Source organism: Channa argus, chromosome 1 (genome assembly GCF_033026475.1).
Source record: "Channa argus isolate prfri chromosome 1, Channa argus male v1.0, whole genome shotgun sequence".
NCBI lineage: Eukaryota > Metazoa > Chordata > Actinopteri > Anabantiformes > Channidae > Channa > Channa argus.
The window spans coordinates 43,819,751-43,845,572 of NC_090197.1; the positions used below are offsets into that span (position 1 = coordinate 43,819,751).

General features: G+C 38.5%; 2 protein-coding genes across 10 annotated transcripts; both read right to left on the reverse strand.

The window, feature by feature from the left end:
* Positions 1-1,105: 1,105 nt before the first annotated feature.
* On the reverse strand, positions 1,106-14,467 carry rrbp1a (ribosome binding protein 1a). Of its 9 annotated transcripts, none has more exons than XM_067524796.1 (27): positions 14,291-14,467; positions 10,469-12,011; positions 9,632-9,783; positions 9,363-9,485; positions 8,599-8,751; positions 8,283-8,401; positions 7,946-8,099; positions 6,792-6,930; positions 6,433-6,614; positions 6,310-6,347; positions 6,146-6,221; positions 5,980-6,017; positions 5,779-5,857; positions 5,635-5,675; positions 5,474-5,552; positions 5,292-5,384; positions 5,112-5,198; positions 4,939-5,028; positions 4,759-4,851; positions 4,594-4,644; positions 4,425-4,505; positions 4,063-4,146; positions 3,744-3,821; positions 3,005-3,088; positions 2,815-2,913; positions 1,684-1,827; positions 1,106-1,597 (listed from the first exon to the last, which is right to left on the reverse strand). In XM_067524796.1, exons 2-27 carry the CDS (start codon positions 11,991-11,993, stop codon positions 1,559-1,561), a joined length of 3,921 nt encoding a protein of 1,306 aa, XP_067380897.1. In that variant the 5' UTR covers positions 11,994-12,011; positions 14,291-14,467; the 3' UTR covers positions 1,106-1,558. The 9 variants fall into 9 exon arrangements, with proteins under 9 accessions (XP_067380897.1, XP_067380920.1, XP_067380912.1 ...); XM_067524819.1 differs by having other exon boundaries at positions 5,635-5,672; positions 6,310-6,344; positions 9,632-9,786; XM_067524811.1 differs by having other exon boundaries at positions 5,292-5,381; positions 6,310-6,344; positions 9,632-9,786.
* Positions 14,468-18,569: 4,102 nt separating this feature from the next.
* snx5 (sorting nexin 5) lies at positions 18,570-25,801 on the reverse strand. The gene is made up of 13 exons (XM_067524898.1): positions 25,485-25,801; positions 23,850-23,954; positions 23,651-23,761; positions 23,304-23,425; positions 23,019-23,142; positions 22,617-22,712; positions 22,404-22,509; positions 22,241-22,316; positions 22,020-22,059; positions 21,862-21,948; positions 21,212-21,371; positions 21,037-21,122; positions 18,570-19,849 (listed from the first exon to the last, which is right to left on the reverse strand). Exons 1-13 carry the CDS (start codon positions 25,515-25,517, stop codon positions 19,799-19,801), a joined length of 1,197 nt encoding a protein of 398 aa, XP_067380999.1. The 5' UTR covers positions 25,518-25,801; the 3' UTR covers positions 18,570-19,798.
* Positions 25,802-25,822: the final 21 nt, after the last annotated feature.

The window sequence follows — 25,822 nt, forward strand, 5'->3', positions numbered from 1 at the left end:
TTGGTCGAAATGGGGGAAACGTATGACGGTTGATTTTGCTATCTGGGCAGGGCCAATCTAGTTGTTTTCCTGTTCATGCTGTCTGCTTAGTGTAGCTTCAACTGTGGTGGCAATATCTCAAGCCATAAAAGGACTGAGCATTTGTATTTTACACATTTTTTTCAAATAGGCTATAAGCACAAATGTTACACCAGTGTGTTTTTTTTTTTTAAATCAAATACTGTACAGAATATTTAAGAGTAGAAGCTCAGGGCAAAACCAGCCGAGGTCAGGCTGGTGTTACTCTTGATTCAAGCCAAATACGGGAAAAAACACCGACATTTGCAAGAGCACGTGTCCCCCATTCACAAGCAGTTTCTGCCTCTCTACAAACATGCACAGTAAAGTTGTTTGTGTTTGGGGGGTTACTTAAAAGTTTACAAGTTAACACAATAATAAATTCTAAATGTTAAGTACTAAAGATGTACGTTATTCAAACCTTCGACCCCCCCCTGCCCCCCATAGGGTAACGTGGGTGTGTTTGGGGTGACGCACAGAAAGTTGATCACACCCGAAACAAAGCCATATATGGCTTTTTTTTTTAAGTCAGTAGTCGAACTCCATCTTGAAATTTACTTCCTGGTGTGTGCAACAGTTGATGCAACCAGAACCACAGGTCCTGTTAAGCTTCCAGCAATGAGGTGCTGTGTTTTTTTCAACATCCAAAACGCAAGGGACATTTTATGGAAACCAAACAGCTACTGTGGATGTACTACTATGGGGAGAACTCATAACTCTCAATTTTGCTGTATGATGACAGGCTGCAGTGGGGGAGCTGCTATGTAGTAATACTTCCTGTCAGAAACCAAGACTCTGAACACAGCCGTTGTATAAGTATTTTGTGAACAGCTTTTTATGCAGCCAGCATAGTTTAGGTATTAACCTGACTTGGTAGTCGTCCTTAGCTAACAAGTAACTTGTAAATGTCATGGTGATGTACCATGCACCTACCTTGCTGTTTGATTCACAGCTACTCGGAAACTATGTAACAGTACTCTCAATAGCACAACACTTTTACGGTTTCCTGCCTTAGTTTTTTCCATAGCAACTAAGACAAACACTTAACTCAAGAGCTACACTGTAGTTTATTCATTCGTACAAATTCAAAGGCGTGTTATTGGCAGCCAGCTACAGACAGGACAGCAGATGCTGAAGGTGCTGCATCATTAAACTATTAAAATGTTGGCATCATTCAACCACATAGAAAAGACATACAAAGTAATTGCACGGGTTTCCCTTTTAACACTGAAATAATGGGAACTGTTTGAAATATAAGGCAGGGACATAAATAACTTCTGACACAGCCAGAATTATCCATGGAATGTGGCTTTCAATAAAGATTGCAACAAAATTTCCTTCAAATCTTAATTTGAAATGTTCATAACTTCAAACATGATTATATGCTTGCATGAAATCCAATCAACTACAGTACAAATAAGAAAAACTTTTGGAATGCATAACTATGGTAATCATAAGGCATATTTGGCAGTTTTGTGTAGTGTCCGCAGTAAACTTCCATTCAGACAGATGTTCCTTCCTTTAGCTCCACACACTCTCCCTTGAAAACAGAAATAAGTAAAATATTACAAAATAGATATGAAAACAAGTCTACGCTTAGAAATGTGTGTGTGTGTGTTGTCTCACTTTGCCTTCCAGGTGCTCCTGTAGTGTTCTCACTGTCTCTCTCTCTTTGGTTAGCTGCTCCTGAGTCACCTTGAGAAGATGCTGGAGCTTGGTGGCTGCCTGGCCCAGATCTTTAGACAGCTTCCTTTCCTTCTCCAGGCGCTCCTGCTCAAACAGCAATACCAAACATGACTTCGAGGCTAAAAAGACACTTAATATGGGATAGGAATATGTTTAAGTGTTATGTTAACAGTTGTATGAATAAATTCTGCATTCTGAGACAATGAAATTATAAAATAACTCATGAAATAACTATTATGAAATATTACTTGACAGTAAGTTTATAGCAGAGCATCTTTATTCTTTTCACTGTACTTAATTCACAGCACCATTTTCCCTTGATGACTAAACTATATCATAAAGCTACTTTTCATCTCAAACCTTCCTGTTCAAGGCAATGCAGAGCCAAATATGTAACTTGCTGGCCCCCTTTAAGAATAAAATAACAGCCAAATGGCATTGTGAAATGTAACAGTCACTAGAAAATTTGTGCGAGATAAAAATAGAATTAAAAAAAATTAAAAAACGAGTAAAAGAAAAACTTTGCTATTGTAAATAATTATACAATCAAAGGACCTAGTACTAGGCAAAATTAAAGCTCTTCAATAACAGTTGCTTCTTTCAAGTGATGGATACAATTTCAGGAACAAGACATAGCACACTGAGTCATAGACTTAAGCTATGAAATTACGCAGAGCACATAAGTCTATGTTTGTGTGTGTACCTGTTGCTCATAGTTACTCTGTAGTTGTGAAGATTTAGAATAATCCTGGGCTCTTAAATGACATAAGCAATTGATCCAATGGCTTTCAAAAGGCAGATTTTGGAGGTGAAAAAAAAAAAAAGTGTGCTGAAACCCCCCAGACAATTATCAAAACATTATCATTTTATCCTACTACAGGCAAAATGGATTGTCTAAAGGGTAATTGTAATTCAGCTTGACTGAGCTTTCAGGGTTACTTTTATTTTGTTTGGCTTTTATTGTGTTCCAAGGAACACAATTTTTACCAGTTTGAGCTGTGGATAAGCAGGTGGTCAACACAGGTTGGTGCTTTAGGTGCTTCTATAAGAAACTAACAGAAATAAACACACCTTGAGCTGAGCAACATCTTCTGTGGCAGTTTGCGGTGACTCTGCAGAAACTCTTAAAATATCCAACTGAGCCTGAAGTTCTGTTACGGTCTTCTGGGCCTAGAGGTTGACATCACACAACATTTTAGCCTCAACTAAACCCTTGGTGGTGGTAAAACACTAAAAAGAGTGCATTGACAATAGCCGGCACCTGCTCAAACTCTTCGGAGAGCTGCTGCCTCTGAGCCTCCTCTGTGTGCAGTTTCTCGGTTGCCTGGCTCAACTTGTTCTGGACCTGATAGTAAACATATACACGTACACAAAATAAATATATACAGAGACAAATAGTTATTACATACATGTGTGTATGCAAACATTCTCTTGCCAAAGCAACAGTACTACACACCCATACACACAAAAGCTGCTTGGCCGGTGTGCCAAGTTAGTGTGCGCTTAGACTACTTCACATGAAAGGCTAAAGACAATTACAAAATGTCAGTTTTTTTGTTAGAAAAAAAATATCTAAAAACAAATAACAGGAGCTGAGCATGCCAAAAAAACAGATAAAAAAAGCAGTGGTTAGAGTTATATCCACTTGCCATTCAGTGCAAACAGTTGTTAGCTTAAAAAGCCGCTGTGTCGAAAGAGAACTGGACAGACTGGAAATGAAGCAGCTTTTTATCAGTCATCTTTTACTCATTATTCATATGTCATGACCACATCCTTGATTTAGGGGTTTGATCACATGTGAATTATGTAAACCAGATTAAAAGAACTTGACTTATTAAATATGGAGTAACACAGTAACAATTGTAGGTTTTGGATTTTCTACTGATAAAGGAACCAAGGAACCTTTCAAGTAAAAACAAAACAATAAAACAAACAAACAACCACTGTCCTCAAATCACTGTCCAGTACTCTCTGACAAGAGGGGAAGGGTGCCCTGTGACCTGACTGTGTTGAGCCTCAGCTGGGCCATTTTGTTCTCGCTGTGCTTGCATTGTGACCTCGCCCAGCTGCTCTCTGACCTGAAACAGGAAGCCATCGCTAGTCACTTGTTATACAACCTCAATCCATGATCTCTCCATCCTTTGTGTTACACGACACTGACACCTTACCTAGCTGGTTTTGTAGGTGAAGGAGGGCTTTACAGAAATTCCTTGATATTAACATTTAAGGAATAACATGTCTCCCTCTCATCTAACTCACACAGGTAAATTAATGTTTAAATACTACTGTGAAAAGCATGGGTTTAATCAGTAATGTCACCTGTGCAAGCTCCTCCTTGTGTGCCTGGCTCTCTATCTGGGCCAAATTCAGTTGGCTCTGACACTGTGACAACTGGAGCTTGAGCTGAAAATAAAACAGAAATAAGTTGACAGAAAAATTGTTTTAAGTGCACCACTAAAGACTGATTCCTCAAACATGTGAATTGAGGCTAATATCAAGTATGCATTATTAATTCTTCAGGTTAATATACCACCTTATGTAAATTATTTTTAATATTAAAATTCTGTTAATTTCACCCCATAAACCCCCATCAATGTATACATAAATAAACAACAAAAAACCTTAACATGACCAGATCCAGAGAGGTTGCTATAATCTCTAGCTTTAAACTGCCTACATACCTGCTCAATTTCTTCTGAGGTCCCCTGGTTGTCTGACTGCTTCTCCAGCTGTGCTTCCAGAAGCATCATTTGTTCCTGCAGCTGCACGGAGAACAAAGAACTAATAGCACTTCTAACTTGCTAGCTTACATCAAGAGGGTATTTAAACTTGTGTATGAGAAATTCCCACCTGTTTTACACTTTGGTTTTCTGCCTCCAGATTGCTGACCCTCTCCAAAGCCTGGCAGTGTGTGAGAAGCTAGTGTTAGGCTTTATAAATAAACAAATTGTGGAGGTAGGGGTAAACAGAGGTGAAATATATATATATTGATTTCAAGGTGGTATTATAACGTACCACCCTTAGCTGTTCCTCTGAGTTAGCTATTTTCGACTTCCATACCAGCTCCTCCTCCTCCACACTCTTCTGCAGATGTTTCAGCATTCCTTCCTATGGAAAAGAATAAATAAACTGTGTTAATTTACCTCTTAAAAAAAAAAAACAATAATATAAACTTTTACAATGTCAGGCACTTACAGTTTCAGCCAGGACTGTCCTGTACTGATCACATTCGGCCTGCAGGGAGGCATGGCTCTCCTCTGACTCCTTCAGTTTCTCAATCAATTCCTGAAATAAACAAAACCTATTCAGAACTTCTTCCTGGCTAACTCATACAATAACATGGCAACAGTATAGGAATTGTGGCTTACTGGTATTGCTGCAGTTGACTGAGAATCCTGGCTTTGCTGATTAATGGCTCCCTTAGCTTTCTGCACAAATACTTTTAACCAGTTAGACTGAGGAAAAAGAAGTACACAGAAATATAACATAAGACCATGTGCATACTTTTTGCAGAAAAATGTACCAATGAATCTGGAATACATTTTTACCTGGTCTGTCTCTATGGATATCTTTGGGAAGAGTGTCTGAAGAGTTTCTTTGGTTTCAGTTTGAAAAGCTGTCAGCTCTGCTACAATGTTCTGCGAAAGAATGGATGCCATCATTGAAGTGATTAGGAGACAATATGTTTCAATTGATGAAGCCATTAGTGTACATAAAAAAAAAGACTTACTGCATCACCGATTGTCTTTTCTCTTGCTTCTCTCAGCTCCTCTTGTAGTGATGCAGCAAGGCCATCCTTCTCAGTCAGACTAGCAACAACCAAAACAGGCATCTAAATAACAGACCTAACAATATGTGAGACTGATTTTTTCATATCACAGACTAATTTACCTGTTCTGTAGTTGATCAAGTTCCACTGAGTGATCTGACTGCTGAAACAGAGAGGTCACACAAATGAATGCTTGAGATAATGTTTTGTTCAAAAGGGCAACTCGAAAAGTGGAATCATGCAGCACATCAAGGAGGTACACTTACTGGTGTGTTTTTAATTTGCAGTTCTTCTTTAAGGATTTTAAGTTCATTCTGCAGTGATGCAATAAGGCTGGCATCCTCACTAGAATAATACAATGATTTATTCAGAGGAAGGAAATTAGGTATTAAGTATAATAATTAGAAAGAAACCAAGATGTGGAACACGTGTGAGATTTAAGTCAAATAGTGTAAATAGTGTAATACCTTTTCTTTCTCTGCTCAAGCTCAACAATAGTGCTATCCTGTTAGAACAGAAGATTGTTTATATTTGGCAGTTAAACAGCTTATATTTTTGTGGGACGAAACACACTTAAGTAACCAACAAGAAATATACTACTTGGTAAAAGATCTAGATATGTGCAACTCTTACAGCAGCCTCCTGCTTCATCTGCAGCTGCTTCAATTCTCCTTGAAGTGCATTTAACTGGCTGTCTCTGTCCTGAAGGCTGCACAGGAGGAAAAGCATCAGAATCAATTAAATAAACAGATCTGGATCCGATGTTGAAACTGAAGAAAAGGGGATAAAACACGAACCTGAGCTTTAGCTGTTCCACCTCTGCAGCATTCATCTGCTGAATCAGAGACGATGAGGGGTAATTATGTGTGTTTAAGTGTCTTGTTATTTCAGAAAAGTCAAACTGACACAGTATGTCCTACCTGATGGTTATCATCCTCTTTTTTGTTCTGACTGGCCTCAAGCAGTGAGTTGATAGAGGCCAGCTGCTGTTTAAGTTGGCTTTTCTCTGCTTGAGTCTCTTCTAGCTGGGCAGTGAGGGCATCCACCTGAGCAGAGCGCTCCTTAATCTCAGCCTCCAAGCTCCCCATACGCACCTGAAATTCTGGAGAAGCAAAGCAAAGCACAGCACTCACTACTTATTCTAGATTTTATATGTGATATTACCACAGGTGCCAAAAAACAAACAAACAAACATAAATGACTGATTTTGAGTTATGTGTTCATCTATACTTATCAAGAGGGTAAATTACGTACAATGTACAAACATCTCTTCTCTGACCTGAGAGTGCACTGCTGTCCTTTTGGGCCTTGTCTACAGTGTCCTGTAGACTGCTGTTTCTACTCTGCGTTGTCCTCAGCTCCTCACACACCTCCTCCAGTCTTCTCTGTAATGCCTGCTGGCTCTCTGTATGGCTGGCCTGACAGCAGATTTGATAAAAATATGTCAGCAGGGGGCAGAAAAGATTCAATAATGATGTTGAATTGGAAGCAAAAAGCAGAGTAGTCAAAACCATTACTGCAAATAATACTTAGAATCCATAAATCTACAGAATAAAAAAAACATAACAGTATATTCAAAGAGAATCCATGAATGGGAACAATCAGAATATGCTTTGCCTTGAGTTTGGGGAACATAAAAATAAACCTTTTTACAGCATGTCAAGCAATTTGCTCACTTTTTTTTTCCAGTTAGTGTTTTGTAGAAGTGCATTTGAACTTTGAGATGATAAGCCTTACTGTGCCTCTGTGAGTTTCAGTCAAAACTGTTAACTGTAAATGCAGACTGAAAGCAGATCTAAGCCCAGCACATGTAAAAGCAGCAAAACTTATCTCCAGTCAAAGAAATTAGAAAATATCTGTCTACTGTACACTGGCTGATGGCCTGAGCCATTGCATAACATGTTCAAAGACTTATCTGAACTGCTGGGAGCGATGTAAGTAAACTATTAATCTAAATGAACACCTGACAGAAGGGCTGACTCACTTGTAATAATTCACACCAACAGCATTCCATCAGTGACAAACTATGTAGGCTGATAGGTATGTACCTATATAGCATCAGCAAGTAAACACAGGGGTGTCTGCTGTTAATGGCAACAGACTGTGCTCTTTTACAGCCAAATACAGAAGGCTGAAGAGAAGAGATGCTCCTGTCCATGCATGCATTCCAGCTGGTGCTTTGCTACATTTTCCTGCAGCTCCATTATTTTATGGCTGCATTCCAGCTCAGCCCTGGGCTCAGTGATTACAAGGCAATTAAACATCCCATAGCATTAAAGCACCGATTGCATGCAGCTACTATGTAACTAACTCGCTGCTCAAACAACAAACACTTAAAAAACTAGTGTAATACATTTTTTTCCATGTGAAAATGTCATCATGTCCAATTTAATTTATAAATTAATTTGTGGTTATCCCACAAGCCAGTTCAACCTGCAGCTGGGAGAGTTGCTTCTCAGTAGCGGAAACCTTGGCCTCCAGCCCTTTCCTGACGTGTTCATCAGTAAGCATACTTTCTGTCTTCTCTTCAAGTTCCTTAGTTAACTTTGCACATTCCTGACGCAGCTTAGCCAGCTCTGTATTTTGTCTGAGGACAGAATGAAAGAGAGAGGCACCAAAGAGATAAGGAAGAAAAAGAGTCAGGGCATATGCCTCACGAACGTATCAGCAAATCTTTCTGAATTTGTACACACTGTAATGACTTTTCTCCATAATTAAAAGCAAGTTATGAATAATTAATTCTTATTTATTGTTTCAGGGAGTAACTTACTTGCTTTCGGACTGACTAGTGGCTTGGTTAAGGGCATCGCGGAGAATAGTGTTCTCTTGCTGTAGACGGGCAAGTTGAGCATTGGGGCCCTTTTCCAGCTGGTCTTGCAGGTTGAGGATCTAAAACAGTTTTTGTTAATACACTGGACATAATGTGTGGCTGTCTTTAATCTTAAAAATGAATGTCCTAAGTCTTAAATCTTTCTCAACACAAAATTTCAAAACAGGGAATACATCTTCACTTGTAAATTGGCAGCCAGATCATCAGGGGAGCAAAATGCAAACTAATGTTTACATACTTGTGCATGAGGACTAACCTTTGCATTAAGTCTCTGGGTCTGGGCTACATGGTCTTGATAGCTGGCCTGCATGCGGGCCTGTAGAGCAATCATTTCTTGTTCTCTCTTATTCAGCTGGGAATTCAGCCTCGTCTCCACGCTGGCCACCTTGGACTTCTCCGCAGACAACTCCTGAGAAAAAACCAGTACAATCAGTCATGGTGATGCATCTACAGACAAAAAGCAATGAGCCATTTCATTAAATTTGCTGATGATAATAATAGGGATCAAAGGTTCTAATGTTTAACACATCCTTTAGCATTTACTGTGTATAAGATATAGTATCTTACAATATACAGGTTGCCCTAAAGGTGGACAATGACCTTTCAACTACTGCCACCCATAGGTTGACACAGATATTATATTGAATATGTAAGATATTTTATTCAATAAGTGGAATACAAGAAACAGACTGAGCCCTTTATTCCTGTAATTAGTGTGATCTGTGTATTCTGATCACTTCGATTCTTCAAGTCCCACATCCAAGACAAAAGATAATCTGCAATCTAAATGTTACTACAGAGACTTAACCTCCATTGTTTTTTGTTCTGCTGACACCTTCAGGCCAAACTAAACTTTCCACTCTCTTGTAGTAAATATCTAAAAACAAAAGCATAGAATTTAATTAATCTTGCAGTTTTGCTTTGTTGAGTCTTATAGTGCTGCCAGCCCAGCTAAAGACCTGATTGTGTGTTGGGCTCAGAAAGAAACTTGGCCCCATCGGTGACACTTCTATAGCTAACCTTGGTGAGCTCTCTCAGACGGTTCTTTGCAGCAAAAGAATCCTGCTGTTCTGCTGCCAGTTGTTTCTCCCTTTCCTCCAGTTGTTTCTTCAGCATGGCCACTGGGTCTCCTTTCTGACTGGCCTAAAAATGCAAACAAACACAGCTAGAGAGCAAACTGAGCTGTTGTCCATTTAAGTGTCAAATGCATTCAGTGAAGTACACTATTACTCTATACTCAAGTTAGCCTTGAGTCTTTATTCTCAGCTGTGATGTGAAGTGTCCCATACCATGTGCCAGGTATCCTGAATGATGCCAACTTTCTCAGACAGGATCTCGATTAGTCTTTGAGCCTCTCCCTCACTAAATACCATGCTACTGATGGTGGACAGCAGAGCCTTGTAGGGTAGGTACAGCGGAGCATCAGCAGAATCCACCGCTGCTACTTATAGATAACAAAAAACACTCAATTAAATGCACTTATAGGGATTTCAGAATTTATTTCAGATTTAAAGCTCAATACGATGTCATAATGAAGTCTGCATTCTGCATTCACTGCTCCAAGAAAAGGCAAAGTTGCGATTTGGCATCTCGATCTGTGGCCCTAAGCAGCTTCAGATGGCAAAATGATGGGGCACTGTGGCACCAGGCGGAGACAAGCCTCAGGCAAGGGGGAACTCCATCCCCCCACCCTATCAATTGTCAGGGCACTGAAAGCTTTTGTCAGCTTATAAAACAGGGCAGCAGTGTTTGGACAAACTGGTGCCCTCTATGCCCTTCATAGCTGAGTGCCAGACATTACCCACCACTGGCACCATTTTACAGAGGATGCTAGCTAAGAAGTTCATTGCTACTAGCAGGACACTGCTACTTTATGTTGCTAGTATATGCACATATGATCCAACTGTTCATACATTCTCCCATTACACCCCAAAATGAGCCCAAGTGTTAGTTCCATTGTTAAGGACAATGCAGTTCCTGCACAAAAACATTTCCATCAATTTAAATGGAAAAAGCACATTTTTACTATAAGTAATCTTGTGTAACAACATATTAATACACAATAATGGTTCTGATCTATGCAACTGCCACAAACTCTTTTATGCAAATCAGACATATCTGCTTACCAGGTTCTACCTTCTTCTTGGAGACCTTCTTCTTGGGCTCCTGTGCTTTCATTCCAACAGCAGGTGCCTGCAGTGATCCCACAGGAGGCACTGCCATTATTGGAACATCCTTAGTGACCAACTCATGAACTGAGGCAGATTTAGATGGAGCAGGTGTAGACCTGGCTGGGGTGGGGGCAGGTTTAGCTACAATAGGAGCAGCTGAAGAGGCAGATTTAGCTGCTGCAGGAGAAGACTTAGTTGGGGCAGGAGCAGCAGAAGATTTAGCTGTGGCAGGAGCAGACTTAGCTGGGGCAGGAGCAGACTTGGCTGATGCAGGGGCTGGAGCTGGAGCAGACTTGGCTGATGCAGGGGCTGCAGCTGGAGCAGACTTGGCTGATGCAGGGGCTGCAGCTGGAGCAGACTTGGCTGATGCAGGGGCTGCAGCTGGAGCAGACTTGGCTGATGCAGGGGCTGCAGCTGGAGCAGACTTGGCTGATGCAGGGGCTGCATCTGGAGCAGACTTGGCTGATGCAGGGGCTGCATCTGGAGCAGACTTGGCTGATGCAGGGGCTGCAGCTGGAGCAGACTTGGCTGATGCAGGGGCTGCAGCTGGAGCAGACTTGGCTGATGCAGGGGCTGCAGCTGGAGCAGACTTGGCTGATGCAGGGGCTGCAGCTGGAGAAGACTTGGCTGATGCAGGGGCTGCAGCTGGACCAGACTTGGCTGATGCTGGACCAGGACCAGACTTGGCTGATGCTGGACCAGGACCAGACTTGGCTGACCCAGGGGCAGAAGCAAACTTAACTGGGGCTGGGGCAGTGGCAGCAGCAGCAGCAGGCTTAGCTGGGGCAGAGGCAGAAGAAGCAGATTTAACAGATGCAGCTGCAGACTTGGTGGATGCAGGCGTAGGCTTGGCTGGGGCAGGTGCACAGAGTGGGGCAGTTGCTTTAGCCTGAGTCGACCCAAGGGGCTGGGTTGAAGAAGGAACAGCAGAGGACTTCATTGGTGCAGGGGCAGACATGAGTGGAGCTGGCTGGGCAGAGGCTGCCTCAATCTTAGCCATCTTTTTCTTTTTTTTCTCTTTAGGTGAAGGTGCAGGTGAGGGATCAGCAAGAGCAGGGCTTGGTTCTGCAGCAGCTTTGGGCTGGGTTTCTTCTGGTGCTGAAGTTGACTTTGGAAGGGAAGCAGGAACAAGCTCGGGGGCAGTGGCAGGGGGAGGAGCTACAACTGTTGCAGAGACGGTCTCAATGACTATGTCAGCTTCAGCAGCCTCTTCAGTTTTTTCTTGCTCTGGGATCTTCCCGTTGATCTTCTCATCTTTCTTCTTTCCACGACTCTTCTTTTCAGATACTTTCTCCTTCTTCTTTTTGTCAGAACGAACAGACTGCATCTTACCCAACTCCCCACGTTGTTTAGCAAGAGCCTCCTCATAAGATGTCTCCTTCATAGAGAAGGTAGAAACAAGAGCTATCCCAACAGCAGAGATTACCATGAATCCACCAAAAACCATTATCCCTAGGGTCTGAGGGTCATAGATATCCATTGTTCAATTTCAGTTAACCTAAAAAAGAGAGTGGCAGACTTGTCAACACACTCAACAAGCAAAACAATTTATTGTGGACAACCAAATATCAAGATTTGTGTGTTTGCTTATGTAGTAGTTCATACAGTAGGTGGGGCAAACCTATATGAGTGAGCGAGCAGTTGTGATAAATGCTACAGTGAACAACTAGTCTTTACCTTCAGCGCCCTCAAGGTGTCACTGTTATGCCTATACATTTTTGCCTTGAGGGTACAGATAAGCATACCAGTGAATATTATCAACAAATGCAGTTAGAAATAGCAGCTGATCAAATCCCTCATCTTACTGTAGGTCCTTCCACCCTAGATAAAGTGTGTTGATAAATCACACATGTCAAAGCTCAATATCATATGCTACTTAGGTTATCTGATAAAGCAAAATGACTCAAAGTAAGCAAAAATAAGTGTTAGAAAATGTGAGCAAAAGGCTAATATCCACATCCTCAAAACCATATGAAGAAAATCCTCTTGGAAACATTTCTTCAAAAGAATACTTGTCACCTTGAAGCCTCTTCTTCACAGTATTCACTTTGAAAGGTGCCTTATTTAACAGATTTATTTGCACAATAAAGTGATAATGATCATGATTATTATAAAGCTGTTGTGATGTGCCAATTAGAATACAGAGGTTTTATATGAAAATATAATTTCACTCCTCACCAGGAAACCCTTTTAGTAGCATTACACAACCAGAAACCAGAAGCAAAATCAAACACTTATTACTGTTTATACTTATTTTATTTACATAAAAACAAACAGTCATATCTGTTGTTTCTGTTTCTATTTTCTGCTGTTTGCTGCAATAATTAACCATGAGAAACAGGTGTGTGAGCAAACAGAACACAAAAATGACATCGCTGTAGGTTTGAGGCAAATGAAATTATAATAGCTACAGTGGAGTTAAGATAAATCAAAACTTACATTATAAACAATCAACATAAAAATATAAGTTAGGGAAAGAAGCTGAAATCATAAGGGGGGAAATAAATGGACAGTAAATGCAGTTAACAGCAACTGCTTAAATTCCCACAGCTGGTGTTAATTTCTTCCCTACTAAAACATCTTTTCAACCATCCCTTCAAGGATCTTAAAACCTTGCGTTACAAAACTTAATATTTTATCTGTAGAGGAGTGAAAGTTGGATGAAAATCGACAGCAGTTCAGAGACACTAAAGCACCTTGTTTGGCTTAATTTTGCAGCACTCTCAAAACGTACAAATGCGAAACAAGGGCAATATGTAGTTTTATTGTCAATCAAACCAATTTTGTGATGTTGCAAACAAAATATACTTTATTGAAAAGTCAAGAGTCCAGTGTCCCTGATCATTGCATGTTCTAATAGGTGCAAGCCAAAGGGCAGAGTCGGTACTGCCTCCTCATCTGTGATGTCACACATCAGTGCATCTCCACTCATACTGAACAGAGGAAGATACCTTCAAGAAAATTCACTCAGGATAACGTTCTTTTATCTCTTGCTTTATAGAGGACTTTACAGAGGAATACAAGGTGAGAGAGACTCGTGTGTAACCATTGGAAATTACCCATTAAGTCTAAAATAAGTGAAAATAATTCTTGGGTAATGTAATGTCTACAGAAGATGCTTTGGCATACAGACGAGTGTTCAAAAAATAAAAATAGAAATGTATTATATTTATTCAACAATGAGGATAAACTCTGTATATGCATACCGTTATATGTCGTTTCATTTTGAGAACATTTCTTAATTATTTCATTACGCCTCGTTTCAGACATACTATAATGTTAACAATGCGTATTGGTAGAAAGCATTCACTTTAATTCTATTAAGTAATATTAATTATCTTCCAAATCGAATATAATGCTAAAACGTTACCAACACGTTCAAACGGACGACAAATCAAGGGAACCCTTACATCGTTTTTCGTTAAATTGTATGTTAAAAGCAAGTAAGGAATGTGTAACCCTGAAATTATTTTGATAGAAGATGCTTTTTAAGCATTATTTGCAAGTTAGCATCGCAGCTAATACTATGAATCAATGAACTTGGCTAACGTCCTGCACATTACGGTAGAAAGTGTCAGTTTACCTTGCGAAACTACGCTGCAAATCCTATAATAAATCCGTGAACTAGACAGCTAGTGACGGAGCACGTCTAAAATCATTTTGGGCAACTTTAACTGGCTGTACTAGTAGTTAGCCGAGGAGCAAGCAGTAGATAGCTTTCCAGCTAGCTAACGCTAGTTCAATGAATAAAAAAAATTCCAAGATTCCCACACTTACCTTAATAAAAATATAGTTACGTCTGTTGGCTTCAAATGGGATACAAACGGGGCAAAAAGATGTTAGTATCAGATGAAGTGACTTCTGTGTAAAGCTATCAATCTAGTTTTATCCAGCTAACCGTTTAACTTATTTTTTTTTCCTCTGCTTTCCCCGTCACTCCACTGGAGAATCCGTGGTCTGCTGTGAAGTCGTGGCACTTCGAGCTGACTAGACGTGCTGGCCCCATGCCCCAGATTGCTGCCACAAATCCAGAAGCCGTCTGATTGGCTGCGAAGCACTGCACCCGGATATAATCCTGATGGGAGTTGTAGTCTTCCACGCCATGAAAAGGGTCGCTGAGTCGTGCCGTTTTTTAGTACGTTTTTTAGTAAACTTCTTGACCATAACTCTGTAAGTTGGCAACGGTACTCTTTTCTTAAGTCTTTTAGCTATTTGGATGGTATAATTTTTAATACACTGGATTTCTTTCTGCATTAGACCTACATAAGCTCCAGTTAGTAGTCAGCTAAAAGTTTTGTATGCAACATCCTACAGATTTCCCCTTTGGCTTCCCTCAGCCTTAAGGTTGGAAACATCATATTAAGTGTCATATACAAATACTCTGTGTCTGCTTGATCATTTGCTCTTGTTTGAAGCGGTGTGATATTTATACAGAGATAAACCTGTAAACCTTTAGCCCTTTTTTATGATCAAATTTTATCAACATTCATTAAAGGAGCCTATAACACTACAAATGTGTATTTGTGGACAGTTTTGTTGATACTATGACAAATATTCTCATAGATGGTCGCTCCCTTAATTATATTTCAGATAGTAGTATAGTATCAGTTATTTTATGTGTCTAATAATAGTAGCCACATCATTTCCACACTAAAATGTAGCCTTTCCTGCAAGGTTGCAAAAGTTCCAGGCATTATCGTCAATAACCACACCTGAAAGGTCACCTAGAAGTTGTCGGATAACATTGTTAGCTATAGTGACGCTCTGTTCTGACAATCCTTGGAAGGTATTTTTACCACACCTTTCATTATTTTAACACCCATAAAATTAGCACAGAGAAATTTATTGACATTATATTAATGTAATGTGTAAGTGCTTAATGATAATAAAATATGATACGTGGGAAAACACAAAAAAATATTGAGGTCTAATAATGGATAATTTCTTTTATCCACAGCCCACATAACTAATTTCAAAACTGTTTTTATAAAGATCCTCGACACAACATCTCCTCACACTTGCTGCTTGATGCACTGTTGCACCAAGTATATGAGACTGCCAAGATGCAAAACTGAGGGGTACCCACCCATGATCCTTATCACCTTGGACAGTTACTTTTTTTGATGCTTTAACCATAACAATTTTATTCATTCAGCTATTGTCACTCGTCAAATAATTGGTGTTACCCGTGGAAGCAATGTTTTAGTCGTTACAAACAAATAATCATTCGATCCTTTGTCTGATCACTGATTTCTCCAAAACTTACAGCTAATGTCGTCTGAGTCACTGATTTTGCCTTTTCTTTCCATGGCTGGTGTAACTGATGTGTGGCATTTTCACTTGCTTTTCTCACACTCTGTTAACCACTGAAAATTCAACAATGGCCAAAGGCTTTGCTTTGCATTTCTATTTGTATAATAGGATGATGATTTCTCAACTGACAGGGCCTAAAACTTTGTAAATGTTAAATGATTAAAAACAAAGAGATTCTGTGAAAGATTATCTGAATTTGAAGCAATCAAGTAACGTTTGTTAGCTATGAGTGTAAGCAAATGGCTGACTAAGCAAGGCAGGACACTATAGACTAGAAAAGACAAAGCATGCGACTTACAAAATGTTTTGGTCTTTATAGCTTTTTAATGTTGTGTTAATGACAGTTGCATTACTGAGCAGGAAAGTTTTTTTACCTGATGGGAATCAGGAAGAAGGATCCTGTTCTCTTTCAATAAGGAAACAGTGCTCAGTTACGTCAGCAGCCTCTGCAGGTGCAGTTTTTATGACGAGTTGCTTCAGAGGACACAGTTTCTGTTTGACGCGGCCTTCATGCTTTATGCTTGCAGTCCTGCTCCAAGGTTTTGTGCCTGCACATATCATATCTTTACAGTTGAACAGCATAGATGAAACTGGTGCTTACACAGGGTCAGTTAGCATATTTAAATTGTTGGCATTTTGATTATATTATCCATGACTTTAATTAAGTCGTGAATAGGTAGAAGACTCAGAAACTTTTATTTTATGACTCAGCATAAAATACATCTAAACTAATGTTCCTACTTAATCTTGGATTCTTATTTTAATCTTTTGCATTGTTTCCATCTTTCATGGTCTGAAATCATGTGTTGGGTTGATAAAGACAGTGTTGAAGTATGTGTTGGCCTATCACTAATATCTTAAAAAGCTCTAAAAATTTGCAAAACACTTCTTAGTGTGCAATTACAGCCTGTATGCAACTTTAATTTTTATTCCCTTAGCGTGACTGTGGGGAAATACAAATATAAGAATCAAAGAATCAAATGGAATCGCCAAACCTTTGTTATTTGATTGCACATATAAATCAAAATTTTGTTAATCAAAATCTGTTCATTTTTAATTTTAAAACCACTTTTTTTTTTTAAAATGGCCAAATTAATTCACATTACTGCAAAGACTTGCTGAAGAAACAAAACTAACAAACCCAGCATACATTTTTTTTGTCTTTTCGGCTTATCCCGTGAGTTCAGGGTCGCCACAGCGGATCATTGTCCGCATGTTGATTTGGCACAGTTTTTACGCCGGATGCCCTTCCTGACACAACCCTCCCCAATTTCTACCGGGCCTGGCTCGGCACTGGACAGCTGTGGGGGTTCAGTGTTAGGGGTTCAGTATCTTGCCCATGGACATGTCGACATATAGCCAGGGCTGGGGATGGAACCACTCACCCTGTGGTCTGTGGACGACTGCCTTTACCAACTGAGCTACAGCCACCCGTCAAAACAGCATACATTGTTTGAGTTAAAACTCTCCAGAGACTCTTCTTTTTTGTTGTTTAAACAACCATTTCATCATGGAAACTCAAGCTGGCATGTTATCTTTGTATTGACCCTGGTACAAAATGGTTTCAACAGCGACAGCTGTAAATGAATTTAACTTAAGCTTGTCGCTGTGACTCAAGATTGATTCAACATGATGTAGTTTATTGAACTTGTTCAGTCATTTAGTTGTTTAGTTTTACATTTTCTAATTATATATATATATATATATATATATATATATATATATATATATATATATATATATATATATATATATATATATATATATATATATATATATATATATATTTATTTATTTTTTCCTATATTCAGTTAACTCAGGGTAACAGAACAGGGTAAAAAAAATTCTAAATTGAACAAATGTAAAAAGAGTGTTATGGGCCATTGTTTTACTTAATACTTGTCATATTCTAAAATCCAACTATTCAGCATGTACCATACTTCTTGCTGCGTATTCAAATAATATTTGCTCTGATCGAAGTTGGCAAACTAATCTGTTTACACTGGTATCGTGCTATGATCCCATTGGCTGTAGTCTGCACTTTTATCCAATCAGTGAATTGACCAAACCATACAGGTCGGTGTGACTGCATGCCTGGTGATGTCAATATTGACAAACCCATCATGGACAGGTACGGTATATTCTGTCAATGCATGATTGCTACAGGGTTTGTCTTTACCATCTCATATCTCAGATTTAAGCTTTCACACAACTGTCATATTTTTCAAAACATTAAGTTAAAACATTATTTCATAAGGAAGTGGTATAAAGACAAAAACATGCTTAAAATACTTCAACACATATGCCAGTTTGTCAGATGTTTTTAAAAAGAAGCACTGACTACTATAAAATGTGTCATGGGTACAATCAGTCAAAATACTTTAAATTTTAAGTTTCACATGCTGTGTTTCACTGCTAAATATTTGTTTGAGCTATGTTGCTTAGTGCTGCTGTAGCGAATGTGATTTTGATGGTGGCGATTCCCATGAGCACTCTGGCATTTCCTCAAAGCTTACCTAATACACCACACTGTCCCCTTCCAAGATCCTGAGTGGTCAATGGATTTAACACAAACATGCATGCAGCTGTGTTTAAATTCAAGGGCCTACACGGTAAAACCTTTTGGAAAGGGAATGCGGTGAATAAAATGGTTGCCGCCACCTGGTGGTGAAATGGGTGGCTCTTTAAAATTATGATTCAGTGACAGATACCATAGGAGGAAAAAAATTAAAGATAATCAAACTTGGGAAAGTAAGTTTTATTCAACAGCTTTAATACAAATTTATAAAATGCTTCTGTTCTGTAAGAAAAGCATTGCGTGAAGGAATTCACACAGTTGGAATCCAATAGAAAAACATTCAATTTCTTAAAAAAACAAAACAAAAACACTATAATGGATTGTAAAACTTAAAGTAATGTTCGTTGATTTAGTGCCTCTTTTTAATAACTCCTTTAAATAAACAAACTGAAGATGTGGGCAATATCAGTTCTGATAAATGAGTTCCCATTAACAAAGTGAAAAAAATTGAAAGGTTTGGAGGAACAAAAAAAACTGAGTTGGTTGTGGTCATGAAGCTGCACTGGACACAAATCTAGTGGAGAGATATTAAGAGCTCTGTGCAAATAAAATTAAAATGCAGACTCTGTCATAACTAATGCTATGACTGAGTCTGCATTTACAGGGTCCAAAAGCATATTGTGCAATCTTTTCTCACTAGTCTGGTAAAAGTCTTGAGATCCATCCATTTGCAAAACTAATGTGCATCTTTCAACTGGGAAATCCCACTTCTTACAACCATAAATGTGGGCACCAGTCCAACTGTTCAATCCTGAGATGAATGCAGCTATTTCTGAACATTTGAAGATGAACGGTCTTGTCTCGTCAGTTGTGAGTTTCTTTACTAGGATCTTGGATAGTTGTATGCTAATCTCAGAGCCCAGGAATGCAGAGCATGAGGATCTGTGCTTTTTTCCAGGCACTAAATTTACTTTCGTAAAACAAAAAAGCCCCAACCCATTAAGTATATGAATCATAAATCTGGTTATGGCTGAGTGGAAGAAAATTTAAAAGTGAAATATGATTGAAAAGGAGAGATTTCTACTATGTGCATAATGTAAAAATAAGAAAACAAGTAATTACAACAACAAAAAACAAAACACCTCTGTTGGTGTTACAAAAATATGGAAGACCATAATGTTGGCATCCTTAGCCACTGAAGGTATTCACACTGAGTTAGGCTTCCATAAATAATGAAAGAGGGTGGACCATGGACCAGAAAACAGGGAGTCTGTAAACATGAAGACATTCTGCTTACAAGTCACTTGACCTTGTACATGGTGTAAAGTGGCGTCAGTCCCTTAGGTGTCAGCAGAAATAGGGCTTCATGTCTATGCGAGGCCCCGGGGACGCCAGGTATCCATCTGCCACTGGTCACTTGGTGATGTTACAGCACAGAAACACTTGAAATCATGTCAGTTGCTCTTGAGCAGTTCGATGCATGTCTGCACTAGACTCACATTGTTCTGTGGAGTGCAGAGAAAACAGCATTAATACCGTTAATAATGATCACTATATGCTGTTTATGACTAGGTTCAAGCCCTGACTGGCCAAGTGTCAATACCATTTTGTCTTTCAATTCAGATTTCTCTCTCTTTTTATAAATTGGGAAAACACTTAAAATAACACCAGATGTCAATGTACTTCAGATTGAGGATATATTTTGTTAAAATGTGGTGCATTTATTTAAATACATATGAACACTTTTATTGAGTATACTGTCTACTAAGCATATATGGTGGTTGCATATACAGGTTACTTTGAAAACTTTGAATAATTACATAAGCAATTGTTTTGTAGGAAAGGCAAAGCATCTTCATTTATGTACCACATTTCAAACCAAGGCAATTCTGAGGATCCTGAATTTGCATGCTGACTGATAAAGGGAGAGAGGCTTTCTATTGTGTGCAGGATCTTGTACGTGAGTGTTTACTGTCTGACATCTATCTTCACCAACATATCTTCATTTTGTGTATGCTGCTGTTATTACAAGCACAGGCTAGTTCTCTGAGCCTCAAGGGGAACCCAAATCAACGGATGTCTTTCTAGTCAATCACTGAGTTTCAAGACTGAGTTTCAAAGATGTAAAAATGTCAATTTCAGGACATAAAGTAGGGAAAAGTTGGCAATAATCCCACTATATATATCACCAAGCAAAATTTTTTTGCGCAGTGATCCCACGATGGTGGAACGAACTACCAATCTCTGCACGCTCAACAGACTCTCTCCCAATATTCAAAAAAACTCCTGAAAACAGAACTTCTCCGCATCTTCCTATGCACTTAAATCTCTTAAAAATAAATAAATAAATAAAAATTCCTTTCTGCTCTTTCTCGCAATTGCATCTCACGAACTGTCAACACTTTTCTGATAGGACTTTGCCTTGATGTTTTCTCCTTGACTTAGATTTTTGCTTGCCTTGTACCTCACTTGTAAGTCGCTTTGGATAAAAGCGTCTGCTAATTAACTAAATGTAAATGTAAACTATATGGATGAGTGGACATGAACAATAAACTGCAAGAATCTAACAGAGAATGCTACACAGCTTTAGGCTGTGTGCCTTAGTTTTACTGCCCATATAACTCTTTGTTTAGACCTATTTATGACATGCTTATCGATTTAAGACAGAAGTTGACTGTATTGTGCAGCTTACCTTGGCATGTTTTATCTCAAGCTCAGCCATTTCTATGAGGTTCTTCCTGAAGGCCACAACACGCCTGCCCTTGAAACTGGTGAGCTCTAGAAGAAAAATATTGCACAGTGTATACACATACAAAAAAAAGTGAGAACAGAATGAGTCTGCATGTATTACACATAGGTGCACGAACCTTTCTTCCCAGACTCTGAGAGCTTGTCAAATTTCTGGAGGCACTGCTGCTGGTGTTCTTCGGCCTGGGGAATGTCCTTGCTTTTCAGTCTAGCCTTATCCAGAGCCTTGTTAGAGTTCTCATAGTCAGCTAATGCCCGAGCTCTCCTGTACAAAAGGTCCTAACCGATAGTTTAACATAAGAATGAAAAGGAAACTTGAAAGAAGTTTTTTTTATTTTATTTTTTTTTTACATTTTTTATAATGAATGTTCAGGTCAAAAAATATATATATATTTTTAAATACACTTTTGATTTGTATATCAGGGCTTCTTAATGCTCACCAAATACAATTATTCAGATTAAATAAATACAAATTTGGTCTTCATGTTCAACTAAGACAAATATAAAACCACAATGACTGGAAAATGGCTGGCTTGCTGCTTTAAGTAATGCAGATTATTTTCTTTTTAATACTTCATTTAGATGTACTCAAAAAAGGATGGTAAGTATTTGTTAGCAAAACATGGTATATGTCTGTTGTTTGAATTGGTTTCAAAAGTGTAAAATAAATGAATAAATAACAATATTAAATTAAATGCTGGGTATGAAATTCAACAAGCAACATAGCTTTGAATCTCTGTGTCTTGTATAAGGGCAGAAGGTGTCTCACCTTAGCAGCCTGGATGTCTCTCATGTAGTATCTTAACAGCTCTGTGAGTTTCAGCTCCTGGTCAGATGCTACTCTTCCCTCCACTTTCTACAGAAACACATGTAAATCCATGCAGTGGCCACCATAATGCATATATAAGTCTACTAGGGTCTACTTACTCTGAGCTTCTCAAACAGGTCTGACAACTTCTCAATGTGCCTAAAGAAAAATATAAAGCCATAATGGGAATTATACCTTTAACAATATGTGAATTAATACACATATCAAGCAGTTAACATGAGTCCACAAGGTAAGACCAAAGGAAAATCACTGCCTATACAGTTATCAACATCAACCAGTATGTTTTTGCGTAAACAGTCATACTACATATCACACTCACTTCTTACTATCTGCAGTATCATCAGCAGAGATGCTGTTTAGAGTGGCAGAGATGTGAATGTAATCGTCTGCAATATCTGTAATAACAGAAATGATCAATTAATACAAAGTTATGTACCACTTAAAATCCTATTTAATGTAGTATTGCAAAAACCCTTTTATACTTTTGTGTGAGCGGGTCATTTTCTCTGCTTTGGCAGTGGAATCTTTTATCTTGCTGTAGTAGTCAAGCAGGAAGGTCTTCTCCTGCTCAAAAAACTCATCAACTTCCTGTGTGGGCAAAGAACAATACAGACAAACATGTATGGAGAACTGACTATGAAGCTGAGACTTTAATGCTTTATGTATATGGTAAGCAGATCGTTTGTTAGACTTACCTTGACTCCTGAGATAAGGACCTCATCGGCTGACTTTACCATGTTTTTAAAGAAACCTCCAAACATTTCCTTTGCATTCTTTCTCCTCACACTGAGCTAAAATGAAAGAAAGTTAAAAAAAAAAGGATATCTCTCAGAAATTTTTTGGGGGTTGATTATATGCTTTAGTGGAGCAACAGTATGTTTCACTATTTAGTCCACACATATTAATATGCTGAAGTGTTTAACAGTCTGTTCCGTTAGCATACCCCACTGCTACTCACTGACAAAAAGTACACAAATTAGTATAGTTGCTTATCACGGCAGGATGTAAGCCATGTTTCACAAGTGTCCAGTAAACCCTACTTCCCCTCTGTCCAACGGACAAGTCAGGAAAGGAAGTCAGCATTATGAGGAACTCACATCCTGGTCATACTCTAAGAAAATCTGGAAGTTTCTGTCTCTGCTTAGCATGGGGTGAGAGGACAGTCTCTGCAGGAAGATTTCGTGCACTTGCACAGTCTTCTTAAACACAGCCAGGTATTCACTGAAAAGAGAATGGCACAGATTATTTTATAATAAGACCCAATTTAGGAAGATACTTTTTTAAATAAATGCTTCACATGGTTTTTGTAACGGATCAGACAATACAGAGTTTAAAGTATGCAATGTAATATTCAATATTTTTGTTTTGACAACTACACTCACGCCTCCAACTCCTGTTTCATTTTAGCGTACTCCTCCTTTGTCATAGTGGCTTCACCTTCCCCCAATTTATGCATCTTCTCTCTTGGGCTCTCAAAGTCTGGCTTTGGGGGTGCTGGAGGAATCTTAAAAAAGACAAAAACAGGAAAATCACTACTTTAAATCTGCATGGCAAGTTAAATGGTCCAAACTTTAATTTACCTATTCTGTTGAATTTTTACATACAAAAAGCTGTGTGTTTGGGTTTTAATATTTCGATTTTGAACAGGTTACACATGAGTTAAAAACAATTAGTTAAATCAAAATCTCTTTGTAATATGTGTGTCATGTCATAAAGTAGCCTAACTCACTATTAGGCCAGCATATTCTTCCGTCTCAACCAGAGTGTCGTGCAGCCAAATGAAGTCTTCGTGTTGTCTGGGAACGGAGAATTCTGGCTTCTGAAAAGTGCTAAGAGTAGTCTGGAAACAAGAGTTAAAATAATGGTATTTGTCAAAGAAACCATTCAACGTTCATGGAATGTTTTACTGGTTAAAAACAAAATTGTACCTTTGTATGAACAGTGAACTTGACTTTGTCCCTTTCACAAAGTGCATCAGGAATGTCAATGAGCAGAGAGGCATCACTGTTTAGATCCACAGACACAGAGCGCATCTAAGGAAAAAGGATAAGTCAGATCTTATAAATGCACAAAATGTATCAAAAACAACTGTAATTTTTTTAATGCTGCCATTAATGACTAATCAACAAGTCTGTCATTTGACCAATTTCTGTGCAAATTATGAAAAGTCATTAGAGCCAATTTATACGTATCATAAGGGAACAGACTAAGAGTTAATAAATAACTTACTTGCTTTATCCAAAATATCAGAACAACAAATTTTGGTCTTCTAAAGACATCAATATTTATAAATGTAAGGTTTCTGAACAAAGCTGATATATTTCTGATTATATAAGTGGAAGATGTAATTTCTAAGCTCTAACTTAAAAAAATACATTACTTAGTAATCTCTAAAAATAAAAAGTCAAGTTAAGTGTTCTGCACTTGTAAATAGCTTTGCTATTACAAATACTGTCCAAAGAATCAGCCTACACCAAACAGTGATATTTAAATAGACTCAAACAATTAAATAATTGAAGTAAAACAAAACCCTTTATATTCACTTTATTTTTTCTTTTTCCTCCATCTTTTTTACGTTTATTTACTTGTATATGGTTATACTTTGCATATATGGCTGTATCAGCAAAGTATTTCCTAGTTTTCCATTACATAAACATTGAAATTACCTCTGCTTCAAACGTGACTCGTTACAACCATGTTACTATAGTTTTACTGGGTGATCGCACTTTCATTTTAAGTATGTCCCACTGATTTACCATTTCTTATTGACCTACAGATAAAGATAAAGCGATGCTATGTGGGATTGTACTCTCTAATTCACTGTCATATACAATCAATCAGCATATTGGCGATGTACCATTAATGTTTTAGTGTCATGACAGCTGACCTGTTGTACATCTTATCTACAACATTATTTACCAGATGTACATTTTGTCGGTGCCATATAACATTAACAACATTACCACCCTCCCAGGATTTTCAGTTTAATTGATGTCGCAACATTATGGGTGGTCACTGTAACGCATTAGTATCACTTAGTGTTGACATTTTCCTCCCATAGAACCAGTTAAGTTAAATTAAGAAAGCAAAGATACAGTTAACGAGTTTTGCCACTTGTCAGATGACTAACGATAATAATTTACATGCTCAACGCTACATGTCCTGAGTTGTCACAGGCCAACGTTACATCGCAGTTAGTATGACACATAACATGTTGCATGAAAAAAGTTAACTTAAGTTACTCTAAAGCCATTCACGGTGCGTTACGTTTACGTTTCTGTAATATGTAACATTACAATCACCAAACAGCTAAACATTTCCTTTTCCTGCATAACGTTACACGAAGACAAAGCGTTACCCGTGGCTTGCTGGTTTTATCGATAAAGTCAAAACGTTAGCTAAAATTAGCTTTAGCTGTGTACGTTAAGATACCGTTAGAAATGAATTAAATAAGTTACGAAAAAGCATCCGTCAATTTCAGCTAACGCTTACTACTTGAATGCTACAAGTGTTCACTTTGGCTAGTTTTAGTTCAGCTACCTAAAAAGACCAATTTAACTTACCTTGTCCGTGTTTTCTTCTGGGGTTGATGCCATGATGGAACTGAAATCAGCGATATAGCAAAAAACAGGCCAACAACCTAAATAACAAAACTAAGCTAAACACAGGAAGCTCTACCCTCTGTTGACTGGTTGGCTACCTGACGAGCTGTCAAACCGTTTTTCTCATCCTGCTGATGAAAGATTTAGATCCCGCCCCAGCGTCGGACTGACTGGATAGTGTCAAATTCACCAATGTTACGATTGGTTTTTAAACTAGTCATCAAACTAATCATTGAACACCCCAAAAGCGCTACGATAACTTATTTTTAAATATTAATACTACCGTTTATTAAGTATTA